The following is a 24,884-nucleotide window of genomic DNA, read 5'->3' on the forward strand; positions in this document are numbered from 1 at the left end:
TCTGCAGTGCAAAGATAAAAAATGAGCCTCCTCAATTTGGCCTTTTTACTTTCACTCTTTACTTTACTCCTTTACTTTCGTGGATAAGAAAACAGTGTTGTACGCACCTCACTAAAGACATCCACTGGTTCGAACCTCGGCTCAGATGGCGTTTCTGTGTGGAGTTTGCATGTTCTCCCTGCCTTCGTGGGTTTCCTCCGGGTGCTCCGGTCTCCCCCACAGTCCAAAGGCATGCGGTACAAGTGAATTGGGCGGGCTAAATTGTTCGTAGTGTATGAGTGTGTGTGTGTGTGTGTGTGTGAATGTGTGTGTGGATGTTTCCCAGAGATGAAGGGCATCCGCTGCGTAAAAACTTCCTGGATAAGTTGGCGGTTCATTCCGCTGTGGCGACCCCGGATTAATAAAGGGACTAAGCCGACGAGAAAATGAATGAATGAATGAATAATAATTAGAAATGTTTCTTGTGCAGCAGATTTAGAGGATCATATTTATATGATTTCTGAAAAGTCATGTCAAAGTGGATGCTCAAAATTATCTTATTTATAGAAGTAAATTACACATTTTTAGTATATTTTCAAATAGAAAACACCTGGAATTATAATAATATAACATATTTTTGCGCTGTTTTACATTATTTTAGAATAAAAACAGTATTTGTGAGCACAAAACCCTTAAAAACAAACAAAAAGCCTTGCAAATCCCAAACGGAATAAACTGTAATACAGTAGTAAAAAAAGGAAAATCCCCATTAAGTACCGGTATGTTCCTCTGAATGTCCTTTAAAGAAAAAAGCAACTTGTACTCATTTAGTAGGAAATGATAAAGAGAAAACGCTGAAATAATTTTCATCACAGATTGTGCTGTCCCCTTTTAAACGCTCTCTATTGTATCTTATTCACTTTTCCTCAGCATCGAGAAGGTGTCTAAAATCACATCTCCAGTGCTGATCATCCACGGGACGGAGGACGAAGTGATTGATTTCTCTCATGGTCTGGCCCTGTTCGAGCGCTGCCCGAAGGCAGTGGAGCCGCTGTGGGTTGAAGGAGCGGGTCATAACGACATCGAGCTCTACAGCCAGTACCTGGAACGCCTGCGCAGGTTCATCAGCCAGGAAGTGGCTACGCAGTAAAAGCTGGGACACTTTTTCTTTTTGTGCTTGCGTCAATAAATAGTCGGCCATGTGTGGAAAGCAAACACACCGAGTTATTTCTGGAGGGTTTGTTCTTCTGTAGATGTGCCGGCTGTTTGGTTTCTATCAGCCTGGAGCTGAGTTTTCTACTGAGAAGTCTGAAGGTTTCACACGGAGAAGATCTGGATGTGTGAGCGTCGGGTCTCAGGAAGGACCTCAGTCCATCTGAGGCGCTCGCTCACTTGATTTGGCTTGTGATTTATTATGATTCTTTTTCTTTGTGATTTAGGACGACTGAAGTGTCATTTTGAACATGACTAATATCTAATATCTGGTAATGAAACTCTGCTGTCGTGGGTGTTTATGTACTTGCTCTTTTGTTAGGTTTCGTGGCCGAGCAGAAGACCAGTCTGTTTTAAAATACAGCATCTTTTCAGACAAGAAATCTCTGCTGGACAGATTCTGTGGGTTTGTGTGTGTGTGTGTGTGTGTGTTTGACGACCTTTTTAAGACCATCCGCTGTGTGTGTGAGTGTTTTTATTGAAACTTCTTTTCTGGTTAATCTTCATCGGGCAACTCGAGATGTACTACCTGTCAAATGTTTGGACGTTATGATTGAAAGTCTTGAGGAATTTTAGAAATTGTGCCTAAAGTACATATTCATTTCTTTACAAGACTAAAATCAGTTTTTTCTTAAAGGCATAGTTCACCCAAAAATGAAAATTGTCATCGTTCACTCTTCACAAAACTGTTTACACACAAAAGAAGATAATTTGGAAAATGTTGTAAACTGGATGCCATCAACTTCTATGGTATGTGTTTTTCCTATTTGGATGTCAATGGCTACCTTTTGCAGCATTCTTCAAAACATCTTTTGTGTTCATAATAAAGCAACCCATAAATGTTTGGAACCACTTGAAAGTGACCAAACGGTTAGTAAACTTTAAATCTTGGGTGATCTATCTCTAATTCTAGAGCTGCATTGTAAAAATGAGACGCTGCCTTAAATTAGGTTGCATTAAATTAACTTGCATTACATTAAGCTGATGTAAAACATCAAAGTGAATCTCATAACTCACATTGATCCATATTTCTACACTTAGATATAATTTTACACCCATTTATAAACGGGTAGAGAGTTTTAATGGTACAGTATCCTTAAGGTGCAAAACATTTACCTAACAAAAAAAGTTATACAAAAACGAGTAGATGTGTCCAAACCTTTGACTAGCAGTGTAGGTCTGTACAGCTTTAATTCCCTAGAATTTTCAAAATGTAAAAACAAAATGTGTGTACGTTCATTTGCACACTTGTTTTAAACATTCTTTGGTTGTTTCCAAAAATGTAGGATAGTAGGATAACTCCAGCCTCATGTCATGAGGAAACAGCTATTTTACTCTACATCATCCGGAAAGTGGCTAATTCATACACTAAACAATATCTTTAAACTAACAGTTTTCTGTATTTTGCTAGTCATGATATTTTCCATTTTGTTTATGTTTTAGAATAGCATTATGTGAGTTTAATCTGTACTACAAACAACTTTCAAAAACTAAAGGTTTGAAAAAAAGTGACATTTGTAATAGTAAATTGATCTATTGTCTGGGTTGGTGTTGTAATATACGGTATGATTATGGTATGGTACTAAACTACCAGTACTTTTTAATTTTTTTGCATACTTAATTCACTGTACTACTTATACAATATGTTGTTTCAAACTAGAGTTGAATTTTCAACATAAAAAGTGGTCAGAGTAAAGATTAAGGTCTCACTGCTAATAAATGTTAAAAACAACAACAACCTCAACAACAAAAACCTGTTCTTCTTGAAATGTTCCTAGTACTGGGTTTCGGCTGGAAGGGTATCCGCTGAGTAAAACATATGCTGGAATAGTTGGTGGTTCATTCCGCTGTGGCAACCTCTGAAATAGAGACTAAGCCGAAGGAAAATGAATGGTTCACAAAATAGGAAACCTGTAAATTAACATATTTTTTACAGTATGCAATTTAATTTGTACAAAAACATGATTTCTTTTTCTCCTAAACTCAACCATCATTGAGGAATTAGCAAATCGTATTGAAATGTATGAATGTCATATCAAGTGCGATATAAATGGCACAGGGAGTAAGTAAGTAACATTATTTAATGCACTGTGAGTTAACACAAACAACTTAATTACCATTGACAAAAAGGAATAAATGCTGTAAGGTTAGTATTACCTAATAAAACCCGGTTACCATTTAAACGCTGCCTTGGTGAGGGAAAAAAAGGAAAGGTAAAATTGTAAGGACACCAAACTTTTGAAAGGTAGTGCATCATGCTCTTATTTTCCTCATTACATTGCATTGATCCTTTTTAAAGTCGTGTTTTTCTGTTCTGTTTTTCTACATTGTGAAAAATATCTGTTCATTAACAGTTTTCTTATTTTGTGATTTTCAATTGTTTATTTACAGTTGTGAAATGGATTATGGGATGTTGATCTCTGCTCCATCGAGTTTTGATCTTGAAAAGTAAAATATTAACAAAGTGACTTTTATTGACATTTTAGTAGTTTGAAATAATATAAGAAGAAATAAGTCCGTAAATTAACAGAAAATGATCTGGCAAGTTATAAGGATTTGTACCCTTCCAATAGGCACAGGACGTCAACTTGATGTCAGAATTCACATTGTACCCCAATGTCGTCAGACGTTGCATTTTGTTTGGAAGTGAAAATCAAGTTGACGTCAGAACTCAACTTCAAGCCAACATCATTGTCCAATATCCGAAAGACATTGGATTTTGGGTAACTTTCTATTGCAACCTAAAATCAACAAAACATCAACATCTAATGATGTTACAGCTTGACATTGTGTTGACCACGAGTCACCAATCTCGGTCCTGGAGGGCCGGTGTCCCTGCAGGGTTTAGCTCCAACTTGCCTCAACACACCTGCCTGGGTGTTTCAAGTATACCTAGTAACACCTTGATTAGCTAGTTCAGGTGTGTTTGATTAGGGTTGGAGCTAAAATCTGCAGGACACCGGCCCTCTAGTAACAAGTTTGGTGACCCCTGGTGTAGACATTGGATTTTGGTTGCCATACCTGACGAATAAATGTCAGTATTTGACATCAATATGACGTTGCTTTAAGATGTTGGCTCGACGTTGGATTTTGGTCGCTGTTCAGCACAACATAAAAACAACATTACATCAGCATCTGATGATGTTCCAGCTTGACATTGTGTGGATGTGACCAATATGACGTCTATCAGATGTTGGATTTTGGTTGACATACCTGACAAATAAATGTCAGTATTTCACATTAGCATGACGTTGGTTTAAGACAGGGGTCACCAATGTTGGTCCTGGAGGGCCGGTGTCCCTGCAGGGTTTAGCTCCAACTTGCCTCAACACACCTGCCTGGGTGTTTCAAGTATACCTAGTAACACCTTGATTAGCTTGTTCAGGTGTGTTTGATTAGGGTTGGAGCTAATATCTGCGGGGCACCGGCCCTCCAGGAACAAGTTTGGTGACCACTGGTTTAAGATATTGGCTCAAAGTTGGATTTTGGTCACTTTCCAGCACAACCTTAAAAACAATTAAATATCAACGTCATTTCATGTCATTATTGGACGTCAAAATAACATCGTCCTTAGATGCTGGCGACCTAAATGTAACCTAATATTATCGTCTTATGATGTTGTGTGTCTTCTGGGATAATGTAAAACACCAACCCAGACAATATGTCACTGGAAACTGTTAAAAATGTTTATAAAAGTCACTTTTTCAATCTTAAAAAGTTGTTTGTAGGAAAGATTGAAGGTCCCATAATACAATTCAAAAGCATAAATAATAAAAAATAAAAACATGAATCACAAAATACGGTAAACTACAAATTTACGGTTATTTTTTTTTACAGGGTATTAGTGAAGATGGTCTAAAGTGCAAAAAAAAAAAAACTAACTAAACCCGGAGCAGCTTCTGTAAGGCAAACGTGAAATGTTCAATCTGATATGACATTGTGATATGCCCTGTGTATCACGGTTAAGCCGTTAGATCTGAACTGAATTTGTAAATATTGAGGTCACAACCTTCTTTGAATACGTCATTATGTGTCATTTTGCCCACTGAGCACGACAGAAAGTGTCACCGTTTTCTCTCATTCACTTCTCCTCTCAGCTCGTGCACGTCGATGTAATGATGCATAAATGAACTCTGACCTTTAAAGCCCAAGTCGAGCCCAGACTGACGTGTGATTGGCAGTTTTCAGAGTGGGGTCGTGACCTCCACGCACTGCTGACCTCTCGTCTGTGTTTACGTCTGCGAGAGGACCAACTGTGACAGTTTTTTAATATTAATGCATGCCAGGTCACCAAATCACGTTCCTCCTTTAGTTTGGTTTTTGTTGCTATTTCTAATTGCATAACCGGTTTGTATATCAAGCTATTTATAGCAGACACTTCTCTCGATAAAGTAATAGACATACTCCTCTGTGTTCAATGGATATTTAACATGAACTTGCAGATCTATTTTTATAAGGTTGACAAGTCTTTGCTACACACACGAACAAACCTGTCACTGATTAAGAGCCATTTTTTAAAGGGATAGAAGTGTTTTTTGTTTCACTTAAAGGGATAGTTCACCTGAAATATCATCATTTATTTACTGTTTACTCATTCTCAAGTGGTTCCAAACCTTGTCGAACACAAAAGAAGATATTTTGAAGAATGATGAAAATTGACATCCAAAGTAGGAAAAACAAATGGAAGTCAATGGTTACAGGTTTCCAACATTCTTACAAACATCTTCTTTTGTGTTCGACAGAAGAAGGTAAACCCAGACAGGTTTTGAATGAGTAAATGATGACAGAATCGCTCATTTTCGGGGAACTATCCCTTTTTCAATGGGTTAGTTCACCCAAAAATGGGTTAGGGACTTTTTTTCTATAAGCAATGAAAGGATCATCTCAGAACTACTCTAAAAACTATACTAAATAAGCAAAATAATATAATTTTTATTTGTGTATAGATAATGAATTGGTAGGATAAAAAATAGGGAGTTTTACTGATTGTATTTGCAAGATATTTAAAAAAAATTGACAATTGTGACTTTTTTCTTGTTTTAATAGCTTAAATTTGTTAAAATAATTATGAATTGCTAGATATAAACGTAGGATTCTGATTTTATTTATCAGAATTATGAGTTTATGTCTCAATTCTATGTTACTTTCATTTTTATGTTTATTTCAATTCAAATGGAGATACAAAGGTGACGCAGTGGCGCAGTAGGTAGTGCTGTTGCCTCACAGCAAGAAGGTTGCTGGTTCGAGCCTCGGCTGGGTCAGTTGGTGTTTCTGTGTGGAGTTTGCATGTTCTCCCTGCGTTCACTTGGGTTTCCTTCGGTTACTCCCTCACAGTCCAAAGACATGTGGTACAGGTGAATTGGGTAGGCTAAACTGTCCCTAGTGTATGAGTGTGTATGGATTTTCCCCAGAGATGGGTTGCAGCTGGAAGGGCATCCGCTGCATAAAAACATATGCTGGATAAGTTGGCGATTCATTCTGCTGTGGCGACCCCAGATTATTAAAAGGACTAAGCCGAAAAGAAAATGAATTAATGAATGAATAGAGATACAAATGTAATTCTGACCTTTCATCTACTAAGTTCTCAGTGTATTTCTCACAATTTTCACTTTTGACTCACAAATTTCAGCTTGTAAATCAATTCAGGATTGTGAGAAACAAAATATATAAGCTTTAGGTTTTGAACTCATAAGAATAAAAGTCTTTTTTTCTTTTCAGTTTCATATTTATATCTTGCAAATCTGCCTTTTTGTCTTAATGTTAAAAATGATAGAAGAAAAATACACAGTTATGATAAATGTTGTCGTTCTTGCAATACAGAGTTTAACATTAATCATATCACAAAAGAAAAGACAGAAATGTGAAAATAATTTCATTTTCTATTGACTTCTATTGAATTTTTTTTTTTATTTACTTATTTTTTTGTCAAAGCAATTGAAATGAATGGAAAATAAATCTGTTTGGTTTTTATACGCTGTAATAAAATAAAAAATAAAATGATCTATTAGTCCTGACAGCATTTGTTTTAGGTCATTATAACTTAAACTAAGTTTTAACTTAGTTTAAGTTTAAACTAAGATTAAACTAAGTTAATTATGTTCTCACTCAATTCAATAAGTTACACAAGCTGCTTTAGGTCAGTTTAACATCATATTAGTTCAATAATTCACTCATAAGGTTAATTTGATTTAGTTTAAACATTTAGGGCAACCAGGAATTTTTTACAGTGCATGAAAGTATTTTCTTTCCATGCATGAAAAAGTCATAGTTACAAATAACACATTTTTTTTGGGTGAACTGTCCCTTTAAATATTTCATTTTTATTCATGCAAATCAACTGTACAGCCAATGTTTATGATTTTTGAATGGTGTTTTTTGTTCAGAATTTCTTCAGTGTAAAAAAGATGAGTTTGTAACACTGTGAAGGAAAGTAAATGAGGATTTTTGGGTGAATATATTTAACAGACATTGCAGCCTGTTTAACATCTTCTTTGCTATGTTTCACCCAGTTTTTCATCATGATGTCTGTATTTCTAAAGACTTTGAATACATTTTATGACCTAATATCCTGTAAAATGCAGTGTGTATTCAGGAACAAAATGTTCGATATAAAAACACTGCATTTTTGCTAGCAAAATTCTGCCAGTAAAACAAAACCAGCTTTAAACTGGCTTTAGGAATGACAGTTTTCGTAATAGCATCTAAATCAATGAATTGAGGCTTGTTTTTGCCTCTGGATTAAACCAATTCATAAAAAGGTTAGTCGTAACTTTTATATAGCAATTCTGACTTGGAAATTTAGAATAAGGTCAATTGTGAGATGCAAACGTAGAATTATCTTTTACTTTGGAATTGCATGAAAAAAAGCTCAGAATTGGACGTAAAATGGAAGACTCTTAACAATTTTCTTAACCCTTTTCACAGAATTTTAAATTTATATTTGTAAATAAATTTTTTTGACTTGGTCTTTCAATGCAGAATGATAAAAAAAAGGAAAAGTATGAGCTTATTGTACAAATTGGGGGGATGAAAGTCAGAATTTCAAGATATTATTGCAGATTTAGCATTTCTAAGTTTACATCTTGCTAATCTGACTTTTATTCTCAGTAATGTGTTTACATCTTGCAGTATCTTACAATTATTTTCAATTACAAATTCATAGCATCAGATTCTGACTGTTTGCATCTTACATTTTTAGAATTCTGCAATATATTATAGATGCTTTTGTCACGTTGCAGAAATGACCTTTCATAATAAAGAACATAGCAAACTTTGTTAAAAAGCAGGCGGGCGATGATCCAATATCAGTATGCATGTAATAGATAAGAAACGAATTAAGAAAATGGACTAATTATATAGTGTGCGGTTTGTGTATATTATGACTTTAGCTTGATATATGAAAAGGACGTTATCGGATGTTTTTTTTTTCGTTTTGCTTTTTAGAGCTCTTATAAGAACGGTTATTAATATTAACATCTCTAAACAACATCTGAGCAATAATGTCGAACATCTGAGAGCCGGTTGAGTCCATTTACTCTCACGAGGAAATGTAACTGTTTAATGCTTTGTCAATTTAGTGGCTACGAAAACTGTATGATTTTTAAAAGGAGGCGTGGCACCAAACCCCACCTCTAAACCCAACCTTCATTGGGGGATAAGCAAATCGTACTAAATTGTAGCATGAGATTGTATGTATTTATGAGGAAATGTAACTATTTTACGTTTTGTCAATTTCGTGGCTAATTTGTATGAATTTGTATAATTTCAATCTTACGAAAATGTACAATTTTTAAAAGAAGGTGTGGCACCAAATCCCACCCCTAAATCTTGCTGTCATGGTGGATTAGCAAATTGTACTTAACTGTATGCATAAGTTCATACATATTCACGAGGAAACGTAACTATTTTATGTTTTGTCAGTTTAGTGGCTAATTCGTATGAAAATGTATGATTTTTTAAAGGAGGCATGGCACCAAGCTCCATCACCAAATCCAACTGTTCCCCCCTAAACCCAATTTTTGTATAGCACTATAAGGATAATTAGTATGAATTCATATGAATTTAGCCATACCAAATTGTACTATTTTTAAAAGGAGGCTTGGCACCAAACCCCACTCCTAAACCCAACCGTCATTGGGGAACAAGCGAATTTTACAAAATTGTATACATAAGATTATACGAATTCACAAGGAAACGTAACTATTTTATGTTTTGTCAGTTTAGTGGCTAATTTGTACGAATTCGTATGAGTTTAGTCATACCAAAATGTACGGTTTTTAAAAGGAGGCTAGGCACCAAACTCCATCTCTAAACCCAATTGTCATTGGGGAATGAGAAAAACATACTAAATAGTATGTATTAGATCATTCAAATTCACGGGGAAACATAACTATTTTATGTTTTGTCAGTTTAGTGGCTAATTCATACGAATTTACAAGTTAAGTTATATAATAATGTATGATTTATAAAAGGTGTAGCACCAAACCCAACCATCCTGGGGATTTGAGAAAATCATACTAAATTGAAGCCCGAGATTGTACGTATTCACGAGGAAATGTAACTATTTTACGTTTTGTCAGTTTAGTGGCTAATTTTGAGGAATTTGTATGATTTTCAAAAGGGGCGTGGCTACAAAACCCACTCCTAAATCTAACTGTCTTGTCAGTTTAGTGGCTAATTTTGAGGAAGTTGTATGGTTTTAATCTTACGAAAATGTACGATTTTTTATAAGGGCCGTGGCTACAAACCCCACTCCTAAACTTAACTGTCATTGGAGGATTAGCAAATCATACTAAATTGTATGCATGAGATCATACATATTCACAAGGAAACATAACTATTTTACATTTTGTCAGTTTAGTGGCTAATTCGCATGAAAATGTATGATTTTTTTAAGGAGGCATGGCACAAAACCCCACTCCTAAACCGTCATTGGGGAATGAGCAAATCGTATGAAATTGTATGCATGAGATCATACAAATTCACAAGGAAACGTAAATATTTTACATTTTGTCAGTTTAGTGGCTAATTTCTACAAATTCACAAGTTAAGTCATATAATAATGTATGATTTATTGGAGGTGTAGCACCAAACCCCTCCCCAAACCCAACCATCCTTGGGATTTAAGAAAATCATACTAAATTGAAGCATGAGATTGTACGTATTCACGAGGAAATGTAACTATTTTACATTTTGTCAGTTTAGTGGCTAATTTTGAGGAATTTGTATGATTTCAATCTTACGAAAAAGAACGATTTTCAAAAGGGGCGTGGCTCCAAATCCCACTCCTAAATTTAATTGTCATTGGGGGATTAGCAAATCTTACTAAATTGTATGCATGAGATCATACATATTCACAAGGAAACATCACTATTTTATATTTTGTCAGTTTAGTGGCTAATTAGCATGAAGATATAAGATTTTTTTAAGGAGGCATGGCACCAAACCCCACCCCTAAACCATCATTGGGGAATGAGCAAATCGTACTAAATTGTATCCATGAGATCATACAAATTCACAAGGAAACGTAAATATTTAACGTTTTGTCAGTTTAGTGGCTAATTTGTACGAATTCGAATGAGTTTAGTCATACCAAAATATACGAGCTTGGCACCAAACTCTACCCCTAAACCCAACCATCATTAGGGGATGAGAAAATCAAAATAGTATGTATGAGATTATTCGAATTCACGAGGAAACATAACTATTTCACGTTTTGTCAGTTGAGTGGCTAATTCATACAAATTCATATGAGTTCAGTCGTAAGAACATGTAAGAGTTTTAAAAGGAGGCATGGCACCAAACCCAACCCCTTAACCCAACTGTCATTGGGGGATTTGTATGAATTGTAGGAATGGGATCGTACAAATACATACAAATTAGCCACTAAATCTAAAAAGTTACGAATCGCCGTGAGATAGAGTTGGTCTCGCACAAAACTCCACATAGTGATTATTTGAAGGGTTGACACTTTAGATGATGCAGCACCGCTCTAAAACACTCTGTGGTGACTCACAATCTTTTGTATAGCGCTATAAAGCTAATTTGCTGTATTTCTAGTCACACTAATTCACATATCTGTATGGAGATGTGGAAGAATATTACTGTATATTTCCAGGTACACGTCTGTATAAAGAGGTTATGGTGTTTCCCCCTATGATGTAAGATGCTTTGTGTGTGTTGGGTAACATTTTCTTTTTTAGCCGGAAGATGTGATGTACTGTGGTTGAATAATAAAGGAAAGTTGTAAAGATATTGTGGTATTATTTTGTGGTGGAATGAAATGACATTATATAGGCTACAGATTAGTGCTTGGCGTTTTGGCCTAAAATCTAAATCTCGATAAATTGAGTATTTTATCTCGATCATGATTAACTAATGATTATTTTATTTTATAATTTCTTTTTCTGACCTCATAGTTCACTGACAAGTTTTGTAAATATGCTCACATATTACAAGTAAAAGATTTCTGAATGAAGGATGCATTACTTGATTTTAAGTTAATTGAAAAAAACACACACGATCTACTGTCTGATTATTTATTGAACATCAAGGTTAAACAACTAAAATTAAAACACATAAAGCGAACAGTCACTTTAGTTCTTATAAACAAGAGAATATAAATCAGCGATGTATATTTGAGAGCACGCATTAAGTTTTTGTGTACAAACAGAGGAAATATTAAAACACACTGAACTGAACTAATCAAAAGTGAACTGAATTTAAACTCTGAAAACTGGACTGACACTGTTTTAATTCACTGTATTCTTCTATGTGAACTTGCTTTGACACAATCTAAAAGCGCTATACACATAAAGATGAATTGAATTGAATTGAATTCATTGTTAACTTGCCAAATTAGGGTAATTAGGCAAGTCATTGAGCATCAGTGTTTTGTTCTGCAGACAATCAAACAAAATTAATATAATATATTGACCTTTATTAAAGCTAAAACATATATACTTTTATTCCAGGCAAACTAAAATAGGACTTTTTCCAGAATAAAAACGGTATAGGAAACATTTCATTGCTGTCAGACATCACTCATATAATAATTTTGTCTTAAACTGTATATTTATTGACTGAAAATAAGCTGTTTACTGAAATATATTGCATCTAATTAAAACATTTAATACAGAAATAGAGCATGCCCTTGCAGCTGCAACCCATGGAAACATTCATACACTCAATCACACACATACACTACGGTCAATTTAGCTTGCCCAATTCACCTGTACCACATGTTTTTGGATTTGTGGGGGAAGCCAGAGCACCCGGAGGAAACTCATGCAAACACTGGGAGAACATGCAAACTCCACACAGAAAGGCCAACTTGCCCAGCCGAGGCTCAAACCATGCAACCTTCTTGCTGTGAGTTGATTGTGCTACCCGCTGCACCACCCTTATATATAGTATTGGCAAAGTTAATTTGAATTAATGGGTTTATTTGATTAAATATGCAGTGGTTTAGATCAGTGGTCACCAAACTTGTTCCTGGAGATTTGAGCTCCAACCCTAATCAAACACACCTGAACTTGCTAATCAAGGTGTTACTAGGTATACTTACTGTATAGTTGAAACACCCAGGCACTCCTGGACCGAGACTGCTGACCCCTGGTTTAGATGAATGCTTAGTAAAAATAATGCTGGTCATTGCAGTGCTGTTTTGATATAACCCAGATTGTTTTATACTGTTGCAGTGTGTAATACTCTCATGAATAAAAAGTAAATGAAAGATAGCTGTCATGGGGATACCTTTATAAAGAATTGTTCCTATTAAAATGAACCCCTTATGTATAAATGTGTGCGTTTTTTTTTTTTTTTTTTGAAGAGGATCTCCCCTAATATCAGATCTCATACCTTCTGAGTGTATAGTAATTTTTATTAATTAAAAACAATAAATAAATATGACTATAATTTTTAATTATTTTGTAGTTGATTTTTTTTTTTTACAATGAAAATAAGAAATATGTAGTTTTATATTTTCTCAAAGGTTTCATTTAGTGATTAATTTCAAGTTATATTCAGGATTCTTCGATGAATATAATTTAAAAAAAACTGAATTTATCAGAATCTTTGGACTGAAATTAAAACTTTTTTCCCTAGCAAGGATGCATGATGTGGGGCGAAGCAGTGGTGCAGTAGGTAGTGTTGTTGCCTCACAGCAAGAAGGTCGCTGGGTCACTGGTTTGAGCCTCGGCTCAGTTGGCGTTTCTGTGTGGAGTTTGCATGTTCTCCCTGTGTTCGCGTGGGTTTCCTCCGGGTGCTCCGGATTCCCCCACAGTCCAAAGAAATGTGGTACAGGTGAATTGGGTAGGCTAAATTGTCCATAGTGTATGAGTGTGTGTGTAAATGTGTGTGTGGATGTTTCCCAGAGATGGGTGGCGGCTGGAAGGGCATCCGCTGCACAAAAACTTGCTGGATAAGTTGGTGGTTCATTCCGCTGTGGCGACCCCGGATTAATAAAGGGTGTAAGCTGACAAGAAAATGAATGGATGCATTATAAATAATCAAAATTATAGTATGGAAAAACCCTTTATTCAGGATTCTTTGATGAACAGAATAGATCTGTTATTTGTAAATTTTGCTAACTGAAAAGATTGTACTTGTTTTCCAGCAAGGATGCAATAAATTGTTCACAAGTGACATTAAAACCATTTATAATATTGTGCTGTTCTTTTGAAGCACTACTGACAGCCAGCGCTAGGTGGCAGGAGAGTCTTTCTGTATTGAAACGCAACGCAGATCCGCTGTCCACAATCTTCACACATCATCACATCCCACATCCAATAAACCTGTTTGTGATTTTCAGTGCATCTCCAGGGATACCTTAATGTGTTTGAGTCTATTTTTACCTATACTCCACAGCAGCGTCCATTAAATTTGTTCGAGTCCGCCAAAGGTAAAACAAGTAGTCTAATTAGATTAAATAGCTCTTTTAAAATACAATCTGCTTAAAGCGCTAGTATGCGTTTTTCTGTTTAAATAATCTCTTTGTTTCCTCAGGGTGATATTCATAGTTCAATGTAAGCAAGCTGATTTACTTTTAAGTGTAAAACTGTGATGTGATTAATTTTTATAGGCCTACAGGATGCTCACCTGCTCGACACACAGCAACTGGCTCAAACTAACGTGAGTTTACTTTTTTAGCATTATTTATCAGACACTTTCATCCAAAGCAGCTTACACATTTATATCTAATTAGAATCCTACCAGTGAGACAGTACAACCACGTTGTTTGAAAATTTTGCGTTTATTTTTGGCCAGTTATACGAAGTTTTGCCTTCAATTTTTTTTAACAGAACTGTTTAAGTGTTTGTACTTTGTCAAAGTGTGTCTGGTGTTTTATGAAGTAACATTTAAAACTAAAATTTCTAAAATATAACGTTCCTTAAAGGGTTAGTTCACCCAAAAATGTAAAAAGTGTGTGTGTATGTGTGGATTTTTGACCAGTTTAAAGTTAGCTTCCGACTAATAGAATGAAGGAACTATGACGTCACCTTGTAGGCTAATCGGCTGCTAGCATAAAACTGGTTCCCTTCATAAAATCTTCATAGGGTTTTCCCATAAGATTGCAAATAATAAGCTCTGTGTTCAAACACTGTTCATTACACTTACACATTTTGTCCAGCCGGATATAATACTCACACGAAAATACAATTTTGAGCACTTTTGGATCTTAAATGCAAAAGTAAGAATTGAAAAGCTAACATTAGGCTATATGGACTACAGTGCCTTCGGGGCGCTCGCCTGTGACGTCAGCACCACCCTGCTACAGACAACTTATTAAGCTTATTATTAGAAATATAGTCCATGACAATGAGTTAATCTCTCTGTTTATTATATTATAATCCATGTTATATATTATAAACAAGTACACAAAAACACATACATCTATGTGCCTTTTGGATCGTTTTTACAGTGGAAATTCATCTGTTTTGCTTTCCAGTTGTTGTAAAAGTTTTAAAAGTGTATGTATAAATGTGCCTACATAGTATTATCACAAGACATATTTAAATAAGTATATCACTCACGTGCACACACAGCCCGCTTACCTTTGACGACAGAAATGAGGCGTGAGGGACAAGTCTATTAAACGCCTGCAAGTTCCATCATAGATGGAGAACAACATTCAATATTATTTTAATGTTACGAAGTACAGCGAGAAGCAGCTCATACAGTCACATGCTTTAAATTTTATGGAGGAGTATAAATATTGCCGTTTTGACAGAGTTAAATGTGTTCAGATAAAGAAAAAACAGACGAAAAATCACATGATTAAAATGACAGCTAATACGTCTGTATTTTTACACATTTATTCACATGTTTGCATTACTGAGAGCAGGGAAGAGACAGGCTGCACTGGTAAACAGTATCTCCATAATATTGTTTAATTAAAATAAATGATCAACAAATTAATCTGTCCTGACGGTCTTTACAAGTGAAGGTATTATCTACACACAATATGAATTCCCAATTAGAAAAATGCTACAAACTATAAAATACTATTTATGAAAATACTTAAATCACAAACAAATCCAAATGTCCAATATAAGCGAGCTGCCCTCCGGACCAGATCAGCTTGATGACATATAATGTCTTCGACACCGCCTGTAGTCCCATTTAGCAACTTGATACAGCAACCGTCCTTTTAAAGAAGCATAACCGATTTAAAAAATCAAGAGTGTGCTGTAACAGATGTGTTTTATGTCGTAGAAAAAAACGTGAAAGTATCTTGAGTTTGTGTTAGCCACAAACCTTATTTAAGCGATTTTACTGAAATGCCATTGAAAAAACCCATCGACTTTGGGACGAGGGAACCGAAACTGCTAAAATGCTAACTCACTTCTGGGTTTTTGCATACAAACTGAGGTCATAGTTCCTTCACTCTATAGGGAATGCTAAACATTGACTATTCTTATTGTAAGGTTATATATAAAAGTTTTAAATGTTTTAAACAATGATGTGAATAAACTGGTAAACTGTTGGTCCAAAGTGCATGTTGTATTTTAAAAAGTGACAAAAAAGCAAAAATTTCTAAAAAGGAATGTACCTTAAAGGGATAGTTCTCCCAAAAATGAAAATTCTGTGTCTGCGTGTATTTTTGGCCAGGTTTAAATTAGTTTGTGGCTAATAAGCAATGTTGAACATTGGCTAACTTAATGGCAAGTTTCTCTCAAAGTTTTGTCATTTTTAACAATAATGTGAATAAACTTAGTCTAAAGTATATTTCATGTGTTTAAAAGTAACATTTAATGTTAAATTCCTAAAAAGGAACGCTCTTTAAAGGGATAGTTCACCCAATAATAAAAAATCTCTCAATAATTTTAATAAACTGTTGGTCCAACGTGTGTCAGGTGTTTTAAAAGTAATTTTTAAAACTAAAACTCTTAAAATGCTGCATTCCTTAATAAGATAGTTACATAATTCTGTGCGCGTGTGTATGCGTGTGTGCGCGTGTGTGCACACGTGTGTGTGTACGCGTGTGTGTGTGTGTGTGTGCGCGTGTGTGCATGTGTGTGTGCGTGCATGTGTGTGTGCATTTTTGCCCATATTTAAAGTAAGTTTTTGACTAATACGGAGTGTTGAACATTGGCTAACCTTATGGCCAGATTCTGTCAACAATTTGTCATTTTTTAACAATAATGTGAATTTACTATTAGTGCAAGGTACATCTTGTGTTTTAAAAAGTGACAATTCAAACAAAAAATTCCTAAAATGGAACGGATAGATCACCCAAAAATGAAAAGTGTGTGTGTGTGTGTGTGTGTGTGTGTTTGTGTATTTTTGAAGTTTTAAAGTTAGTTTTTGACTAATAGAGGCTGCTAAACATTGGATAACTTTATGGTAAGATTCTGTCAGAATTTAGTAATTTATTAAACAATAATGTGAATAAACTGTTTATCCAAAGTGTGTCTGGTGTTTTAAAAGTAATGTTTAAAACTAAAATTCCTAAAATCCAGCATTCCTTAAAGATTGTTCACCCAAAAATAAAAGGTCTGTCTGTCTGTCTTTCTCTGTGTGTGTGTGTGTGTGCGTGCGTGCGTGCGTGTGTACGCGCACGTGGGTGGTGTTGAACAGGGAGTGTTGAACATTGGCTAACCCTATGGCAGTGGTTTTCAATTCCAGCCCTTGTGCCACCCGCCCTGCATATTTTGTATGTCTTTTATATTTCACACAAGGATCAGTTCATAGATCCCTCTGTTAATGATCAATGGTCTTACTTAAGGTATCTTAAGTAAGAAATGCATACAATATGTGCAAGGCAGGTGGGCCTGAGGACCATAATTGAGAATCACTGCTCTAGGGGAAGGTTCTGTCGAAGTTTTGTAAATTTTTTTAACAAAATGTGAAAAAACTACTAGCCCAAGGTATATCTGGTGTTTTTATAAAACTTGAACCTTGTATTGCAATTAGATCATAATTGTGAGATCTGTGTCTTGAGAAAAGAACTGCAGGATTATTATTATTAGACATAATTTGTTTTGCATGTGATGCACATACATGTGATACACACACACACATACATACACACACACATACATACATACATACATACATACATAGAAACAAAACAATTTACTACATATTTACATTTATATAGAATCTGTATTATAAATATGTGTATTCATGTGTGTTAATATATGCATGATTAATATACACAGTACACAGACTTCATGTATGTCAAAACTTTTATTTTGAATGTAATTAATCACGATTATTTTTTTTCTTAGCACCAGATATTATTGTTATTTTTAAATTATACTTTAAACAACAGATACATGACTGCAAAACAATAAAAAAGTGTGTAATTATACAATAAAAAATGAGCATTGTAACTTTTCATACATGTTAAATGTGACATCAGTGAGCTTTCACTCCATTCTCCCTCCACAATCACCAACTGGACAACCGCCAATCAAATTCGAGAGCCGCAGGCAGAATTATCATTTTATCTTAGCCATTTGATTAATATGAAATAGTGTTTTATGTTGCGGTGTGGACTGCTGCCATTTGTGGTGATTTGTCACGTTTTTGCCAGTTTTCGCACATAGGTTTTCCATTTGCAGGGCCCATGCTAAAAAACACTTTCTGCAGTGATTTGCCACTGACCTGTGTCCAATTTGTAGATGTCAGAATCGGATACTTTCTCCCCGTTCCATATCAAAGCAGCATCTGTTTCAATGCTTGCCTAAAAATATCAGCCGTAATGGTTTCCTGATGCTCATCTCCTCAGCAACAGAAGCAAGGGTGATGAAAACCTGCCTGACAGGAATATTACTAAAAAGTCTTCCCCTCTCTCTCTTTTTTCCCCTCTTTGATCGCGTTTTTCTTTTTTTGAGGGATATCAGGGGCTTCCAGAGTCTTGTTTTTAGGCCTGAAAAAATATTTGCATTGCGCGCTCAGAAAGGGCTTGTTTTTTCAGGCTTCGTCTAAACTCTTTTATTATTTATTTAAGAAGCGCAAGTGTACGGAGTGTTGCTAATTTGCTAATTTGTCTTATTTAAGCTGTGCTATTTGATGTGAACAGCCCTTGAGAAAATGCATGCATGTGCTTTTGATCCTGCGGTTCGGCGTGTTTGTAGTCTTTGAGTGTGTTTTAAACTTTAATGAGTCACATCGTACTGCTGAATATATCCGAGGCTGAAGCTGAAATCCCCACACATGAGAATCCATCTGGAAAAATCTGTTCTGCGAAGGGAGTGAGATCAAGTATGCACACTGCTGAGGCTCCTGTGATATGACACTTGTGTTTTATGGTTTAACGTGCACAATCTTTTTGGACTACAATGATTTTTGTATACTGCAGATGCATTCACTTTTTAAGTTTTTTGACTGAACAATTCCTTCAATATTTATGCCCCCCCAAAAAAAAAAAAAAAAAAAATAAGGGTGGCAGATCAGTGGTTAACACTGTCGCCTAACAGCAAGCAGGTCTCTTGTTCGAGTCTCCACTGGGCCACTTGGCATTTCTGTGTGGAGTTTGCATGTTCTCCCCGTGTTGGCGTGGGATTCCTCTGGGTGCTGTGGTTTCGTCCACAGTCCAAAGATATGTGGTATAGGTGAACTGGATAAACTAAATCGACTGTAGTGTATGAGTGTGTAAGGATGTTTCCAAGTACTGGGTGGCAGCTGAAAGGACATCCTCTGTGTAAAACATAAGCTGGAATAGTTGGAGGTTCATTCCGCTGTGGCGACTCCTAAAGAATAAAGCGACTAAGCTGAAGGAAAATGAATGAATGAAACATTTAAGAGATTTTTTGAGCAACCTTTGATATAAAATAATTCCTAAATTGATATATAAATCTTTATGATGCCATAAAATCGACTCAAAGCTAAATCTAAGCAATCTTTTGATCTATATTTAGATTTGTTTATCATTGATTCTTAAGCTTCAGATTAGAAATAGGGAGTACGTGAGATCAAGTATGCACACTGCTGAGTCTTCTGTGACATGATTTTTGTGTTTTATGGTTTAACGTGCAGCATGATGGACTACAATGTTTTTTAAAATATTTTTTTATTCAGACTGCATTTACACTGCAGATCTCTTGATGGTCAATTCTGATTTTGTCTGACCATATCCAAGTTTTTTTGATGACCCGCTTACATCATCTTTTAAAAGTGACTTGTATCCGATTGTCTGCATTTACACTGCACTCAATGAATATCTATCTATCTGTCCGTCCGTCCGTCCATCCATCCATCCATCCATCCATCCATCCATCCATCCATCCATCCATTCATCCATCCATCCATCCATCCTTACTGACAGCTGATAATAAAAGAATGTTATTATCTCTATTTAGGCCCAATCTAATTCTATTTTTGTACCCTTACCCCTTCCCCTTGGCTCTTGAAAAGAGTGTGAAGGGGAAGGGCTTAAAAATTTATCCCTAAAAAATGGGACAACACTACAGCAACTGCACACGTCATCATATGTCATTGCGATCTCTTGCATCATATAAGATCGATGATCGCGACTGCTGTAGTTTTTCCAGTTGCGTTATTTTTTTGGTATTTATATTCAGGAATTTAGCGAAGGCAATGATATGATGTTATCATAACAATATAATGTGACAATAAGATCGTAACATTTACACAGTGGACATCTATGTAAACATCTACATCATCTATGTAAAACCACAAAAACAACATTACCATTATAGCAGACACTGTAAAAAGCACATTCCCAGCCACTAGACTTTTCTGACAGGGTATTCGAGTGTCATCGAGGGTCAGAATGTTGTGGAACTGCTATACAGGAGATATTATTATGGATTATAGATTGCGAAATTTAGGGGTTTTATTTAAGGTTTTTAAAAGCATGACTAATTTGTGGATCTCCTTACTTCCGATGCAGCTATGCTGCCCTCTTGGCTGGTGTATTCTGGGAAATTTTCTTACCCCTTGGTTTCGATTGTAGTCCTGAAAAATCTCCATTTGAAGAGGTGTCTACCATTTGCCCTTAGCTTCATGCCTTCAAGCTAAAGAGAATTGGGATACCCCTACCCCTTCACATGAATGCGCAAAACGAGGGGTAGGGGTAAGGGGAAGTGCTAAGGGGTAGATTTGATTTGGGATAGGGCCTTATTCTGTTCGCAGTATTATTTTATTTTTAATTATACTGTTTTGCTATCATTTATGACAGAAAAGTTCTCATTTTGCCATCTTTTAATCTTCTTTTTTTTTTTTTAAACCAGAAGGCAACTTAATGTAATGTCCATGGCGTGATTTATGCATGTGATATATGCAACAGTTTTTTTTGTTTACGTGGTGGATGTTACACTCTCTCTGTCTCTCTCGCTCTCTAACATGCTTAAATACTAATGTGCTATATAACAATATTACAACTTTTTTTGTTCTAGTATATGAAATGTAAGGTTTTGGACTGAAAATGAAATGAAAGCTTCAGAGTTGATGTCATTAGCTACTGTTTTTAATGACGTTAGACTCGCATTGGTAGATGAAAATCCGATCTACCTGCTTACACTGCAGACACAAAGGCACTGATCCGATATATATAGGATAAATTTCCACATATGAACAAGGCCTGAATCTGATTTGACTAAATCGGAATCCATGTGATTTTTTTCCTGCTTACACATACATGGGCTAAATACCATCTGTGCCACATGGGAGAAAAAAGTCGGAATTGGGTCACTTGAACCATGCAGTGTAAATGCAGCCCTATTCACTTTTTTCAAGTTCACAACAACTTGTCTGTAATGAAATTAACATTTTTGGGTGAACGAATCCTTTAGTATTTATAACAGAGATAAACAGTTAAAAGCATTTAAGACTTTTTTTTTTAAACAACCATTAATTTAAATGTAAAATCATAAAAAAATAAATGTATAGTTGCTCTATAGCAGGGGATCTCGATCTCAGTCCAAGAGGTCTGGTGTCCTGCAGATTTCAGCTCCAATCAGACACACCTGGGCTAGCTAATCAAGCTCTTACTAAGCTTTTTAGAAACATCCTTGCAGGTGTGTTGAGGCAAGTTGGAGCTAAAATCTGCAGGACTCCTCCAAGTCAGTGTTTGAGTATATATTTTACATTTTACTGTAGATGCATACACTTTTTCAACTTAACAACCGTGTGTGTGTGTGTGTGTGTGTGTGTGTGTGTGTGTGTGTGTGTGTGTGTGTGTGTGTGTGTGTGTGTGTGTGTGTGTGTGTGTGTGTGTGTGTGCGCGTGCGTGCGTGCGTGCGTAAGTGTTCATTTATGGGTGAACAATCTTCAATATTTATAACCAAGAAAAAACAGTTTGAAACATTTAAGACAGATTTTTTTTGAGCAACCATTAATTTAAATGTAAAATAATCCATAAATGAATTTGTATATACTCTGTATGGTGACTCAACATGGACACAAAGCAAAATCTAGGCAATCTTTTATCAATGTTTTGATTTTTTTTTAATGCTTGAATACTTCAGTTTATAAATAGGGAGTGAGATCAAGTATGCACACTGCTGAATTGCCTGTGAAATGATATTTGTGGTTTATGGTTTAACATGCAAAACGTTTTTGGACTACAGGGTCTTTTATTACTCCTGTAGATGCATTCAATTTTTCACTTTTTTTCACTGCAGGTTCCACTGAACATCATTAATATAGTGTGTATGTTACTGTAGTGGAATAAAGTGAAAGAATATGTGTATATTTAAGTTAAAATCTATACTTTGAAAATTTCAGTTTTAATTTGCGACTTCGTAATGCATTTCGAAAGATTAATTAAATTGAAAAATGGCTGTTAATCATGAGCAGTTTTTACACAGTAAACTACTTAACTCTTAATTAACAGTTTTAACATGAACATTAACATTACATGAAAGTTATGAATGTTGCTATGGCAACTGGCTAAAATAAAATAAGTATGTTTTAAATGAATTTCAGTTCAATTAAAGTTTATTTCAGGTTGAAAAAGGTTTTCACGTTACATTACTGACATAAAAAAGTTAACAAGTTGCATTACACAACTAATAACTTTTTTATTTTCTTGGTGATTTGGTTTAATTTATTCATTCATTCATTTTCTTTTCGACTTAGTCCCTTTATTAATCTGGGGTTACCACAGTGGAATGAACTGCCAATTTATCCAGCATATGTTTTACAAAGCGGATGCCCTTCCAGCTGCAAGCCGGTGCTGGGAAACATCCACACACACTCATTCAAACACATATACAGACAATTTACCTCACCCAATTCACCTGTACCACGTTTTTGGACTTGTGGGGGAAACCAGAGCCCCCGGAGGAAATCCACGACAACACGGGAACAACATGCAAACTCCACACAGAAACGCTAACTGACCCAGCCGAGGCTCGAACCAGCGATCTTCTTGCTGTGAAGCGAACTTGCTACTCACTGCGCGACCGTGCAACCTGTGATTTTGTCTCTAGTTCACAATTTGATTTGGGACATATAATCTGAGTATTTTATTAGACACCGTTTTTCAAAAACAAGGTGGCATGGTGGCTTAGTGGTTAGCACTGTCGCCTCACAGCAAGAAGTTTGCTGGTTTGAGTCCCGGCTGGACCAGTTGGCATTGCTGTGTGGATATAACATGTTTTCCCCGTGTTGGTGTGGATTTCCTCTGGGTGCTGCGGTTTCCCCCACAGTCCAAAGACTTGAGCTGTAGGTGAATTGGATAAACTAAATTGGCCGTAGTGTGTGTGTGAATGAGCGTGATTTTGTGTTTTTCAGTACTGGGTTGTGGCTGGAAGGACATCTGCTGCATAAAACATATGCCGGAATAGTTGGCAGTTTATTCCGCTGTGGCTATAACTAATAAATAAGAGACTAAACTGAAGGAAAATTATTGAATGAATTAAAAACAGAATGTTTTTATGCAGCAGGGATGGGTTAAAATGATAAAGTTTTTAAATTTATTTATAATGTTACAAAAGTTGAAATAAGCATTTCTCTTTTGAACTTTGAACTTTAAAGTTTTTATTCATCAAAAATCCTGAAAAGGTATCTCAAAACTATTTAATTATTAAAGTAATTCAATTTAATTTTTATGTAATTATAAAAGTATCTCTAAATGATTATGCATCATGTTCAAAATATTTATTGATCATAAAAAAGATTTTTGAAGGATCATGTGACAATGAACACATGATGGAAGTAGGCAATATATGACTACAGAAAGCTTTGAATTTCATTGCGTATAAGTTATTAGCATAATATTCATGCTAATAATTTAATAGCTTTGTATAAATGTAAGCTTAAAAGACTAAAAACAAACTAAGTTTGCTGTATATTTCAGTTAAAAACTTTAAGAAAAACTTTAAAAACAGCATTTGTTAATATGAACTGCACTGTAAAAATGCTCAGTTCCACACAATTGAATTGTATTGGGACATCGTGGAGTTCACTGAAAAAATAATTCATTGAATTTACTTTTTCTAAAAGTAAGTGGTTGCAAACTATTTTTATGGGCTGAATTTAAACAAACATCTGAAATTTAGCAATGTTCAACTTCATTTGTTTGAGTCTGTAGCTACCCGCCGATTATTTCAAGAGTTCACACTTAACTGATGATCTATCAAAAGCTTGTTTGGCTTGCTGTCCCGGGAGGGAGCCCCGAGCTCAAGGGATCCTCGAGCCTGGGGCTTCCTCCCGTTGGTAGAGCGAGAGGAGAGCCTGAGCTCAGTGGATCTTCGAACTCCAGCTGTAGCTAAGGGAACACATGAGAAAAGGGATTAGACAATTGCCTGATTGTTATGCATGTTGTATATCTTTGGATGGTGGGAGGAAATCAGAGACCCCGGGGAAAACCCACGCGGACTCGGGGAGAATAAACAAACTCCTTACAGAGATGCCTACCGGCCTGGCGGGACCAGGACCGGCAATGTTCTTGCTGTAGGGCTCACAGTGCTAACCGCTGGGCCGCCGTGCCGCCCGATCAGTGGTAAAGGAGGAGAATAGGGGAGGAAGGGGGGTTTCTTCCAAACGAAGATAAAATGGACCAAAAACTGTGGTTATTTATAGTAGCTTAGGGCTCATATGATTGGAAGATAGTGATTAGCTAATACGAGACCGGCCGTGATAAATCATAAGCACGTGATCCTCTCGAAATTAGTTTATGATTAAACTTCACTAAAACAGTCCACGCTTCCAAATACTGATGTCCATATGCATTTCCTTTATTGAACACTGTGAAAACTAAAAGATAAACAAATAAA

General features: G+C 35.7%; 2 protein-coding genes across 11 annotated transcripts in view; both read left to right on the forward strand.

Annotated features, from left to right (window-relative positions):
* The window catches only part of abhd17aa (abhydrolase domain containing 17A, depalmitoylase a), a 17,977-nt gene extending 16,403 nt beyond the window's left edge, over positions 1-1,574 (forward strand). The window contains 1 exon segment of one of the 2 annotated variants that reach the window (NM_001089323.1): positions 910-1,472. In NM_001089323.1, the coding sequence (NP_001082792.1) occupies positions 910-1,129 (220 nt within the window). In that variant the 3' untranslated portion in view covers positions 1,130-1,472. 2 annotated transcript variants of the gene reach the window in all.
* A 12,417-nt stretch (positions 1,575-13,991) lies between these two features.
* Positions 13,992-24,884, forward strand: part of sema6ba (sema domain, transmembrane domain (TM), and cytoplasmic domain, (semaphorin) 6Ba) — a 282,900-nt gene continuing 272,007 nt past the window's right edge. For all 9 annotated transcript variants that reach the window (XR_012388324.1, XM_073919106.1, XM_073919085.1 and 6 more), the window contains exons 1-2: positions 13,992-14,092; positions 14,273-14,322. The gene's annotated coding sequence lies outside the window, so the exon portion shown is untranslated. The remainder of the gene's footprint in view (positions 14,093-14,272; positions 14,323-24,884) is intronic.

This window comes from Danio rerio, chromosome 2 (genome assembly GCF_049306965.1).
Source record: "Danio rerio strain Tuebingen ecotype United States chromosome 2, GRCz12tu, whole genome shotgun sequence".
NCBI classification, from domain to species: Eukaryota; Metazoa; Chordata; class Actinopteri; order Cypriniformes; family Danionidae; genus Danio; species Danio rerio.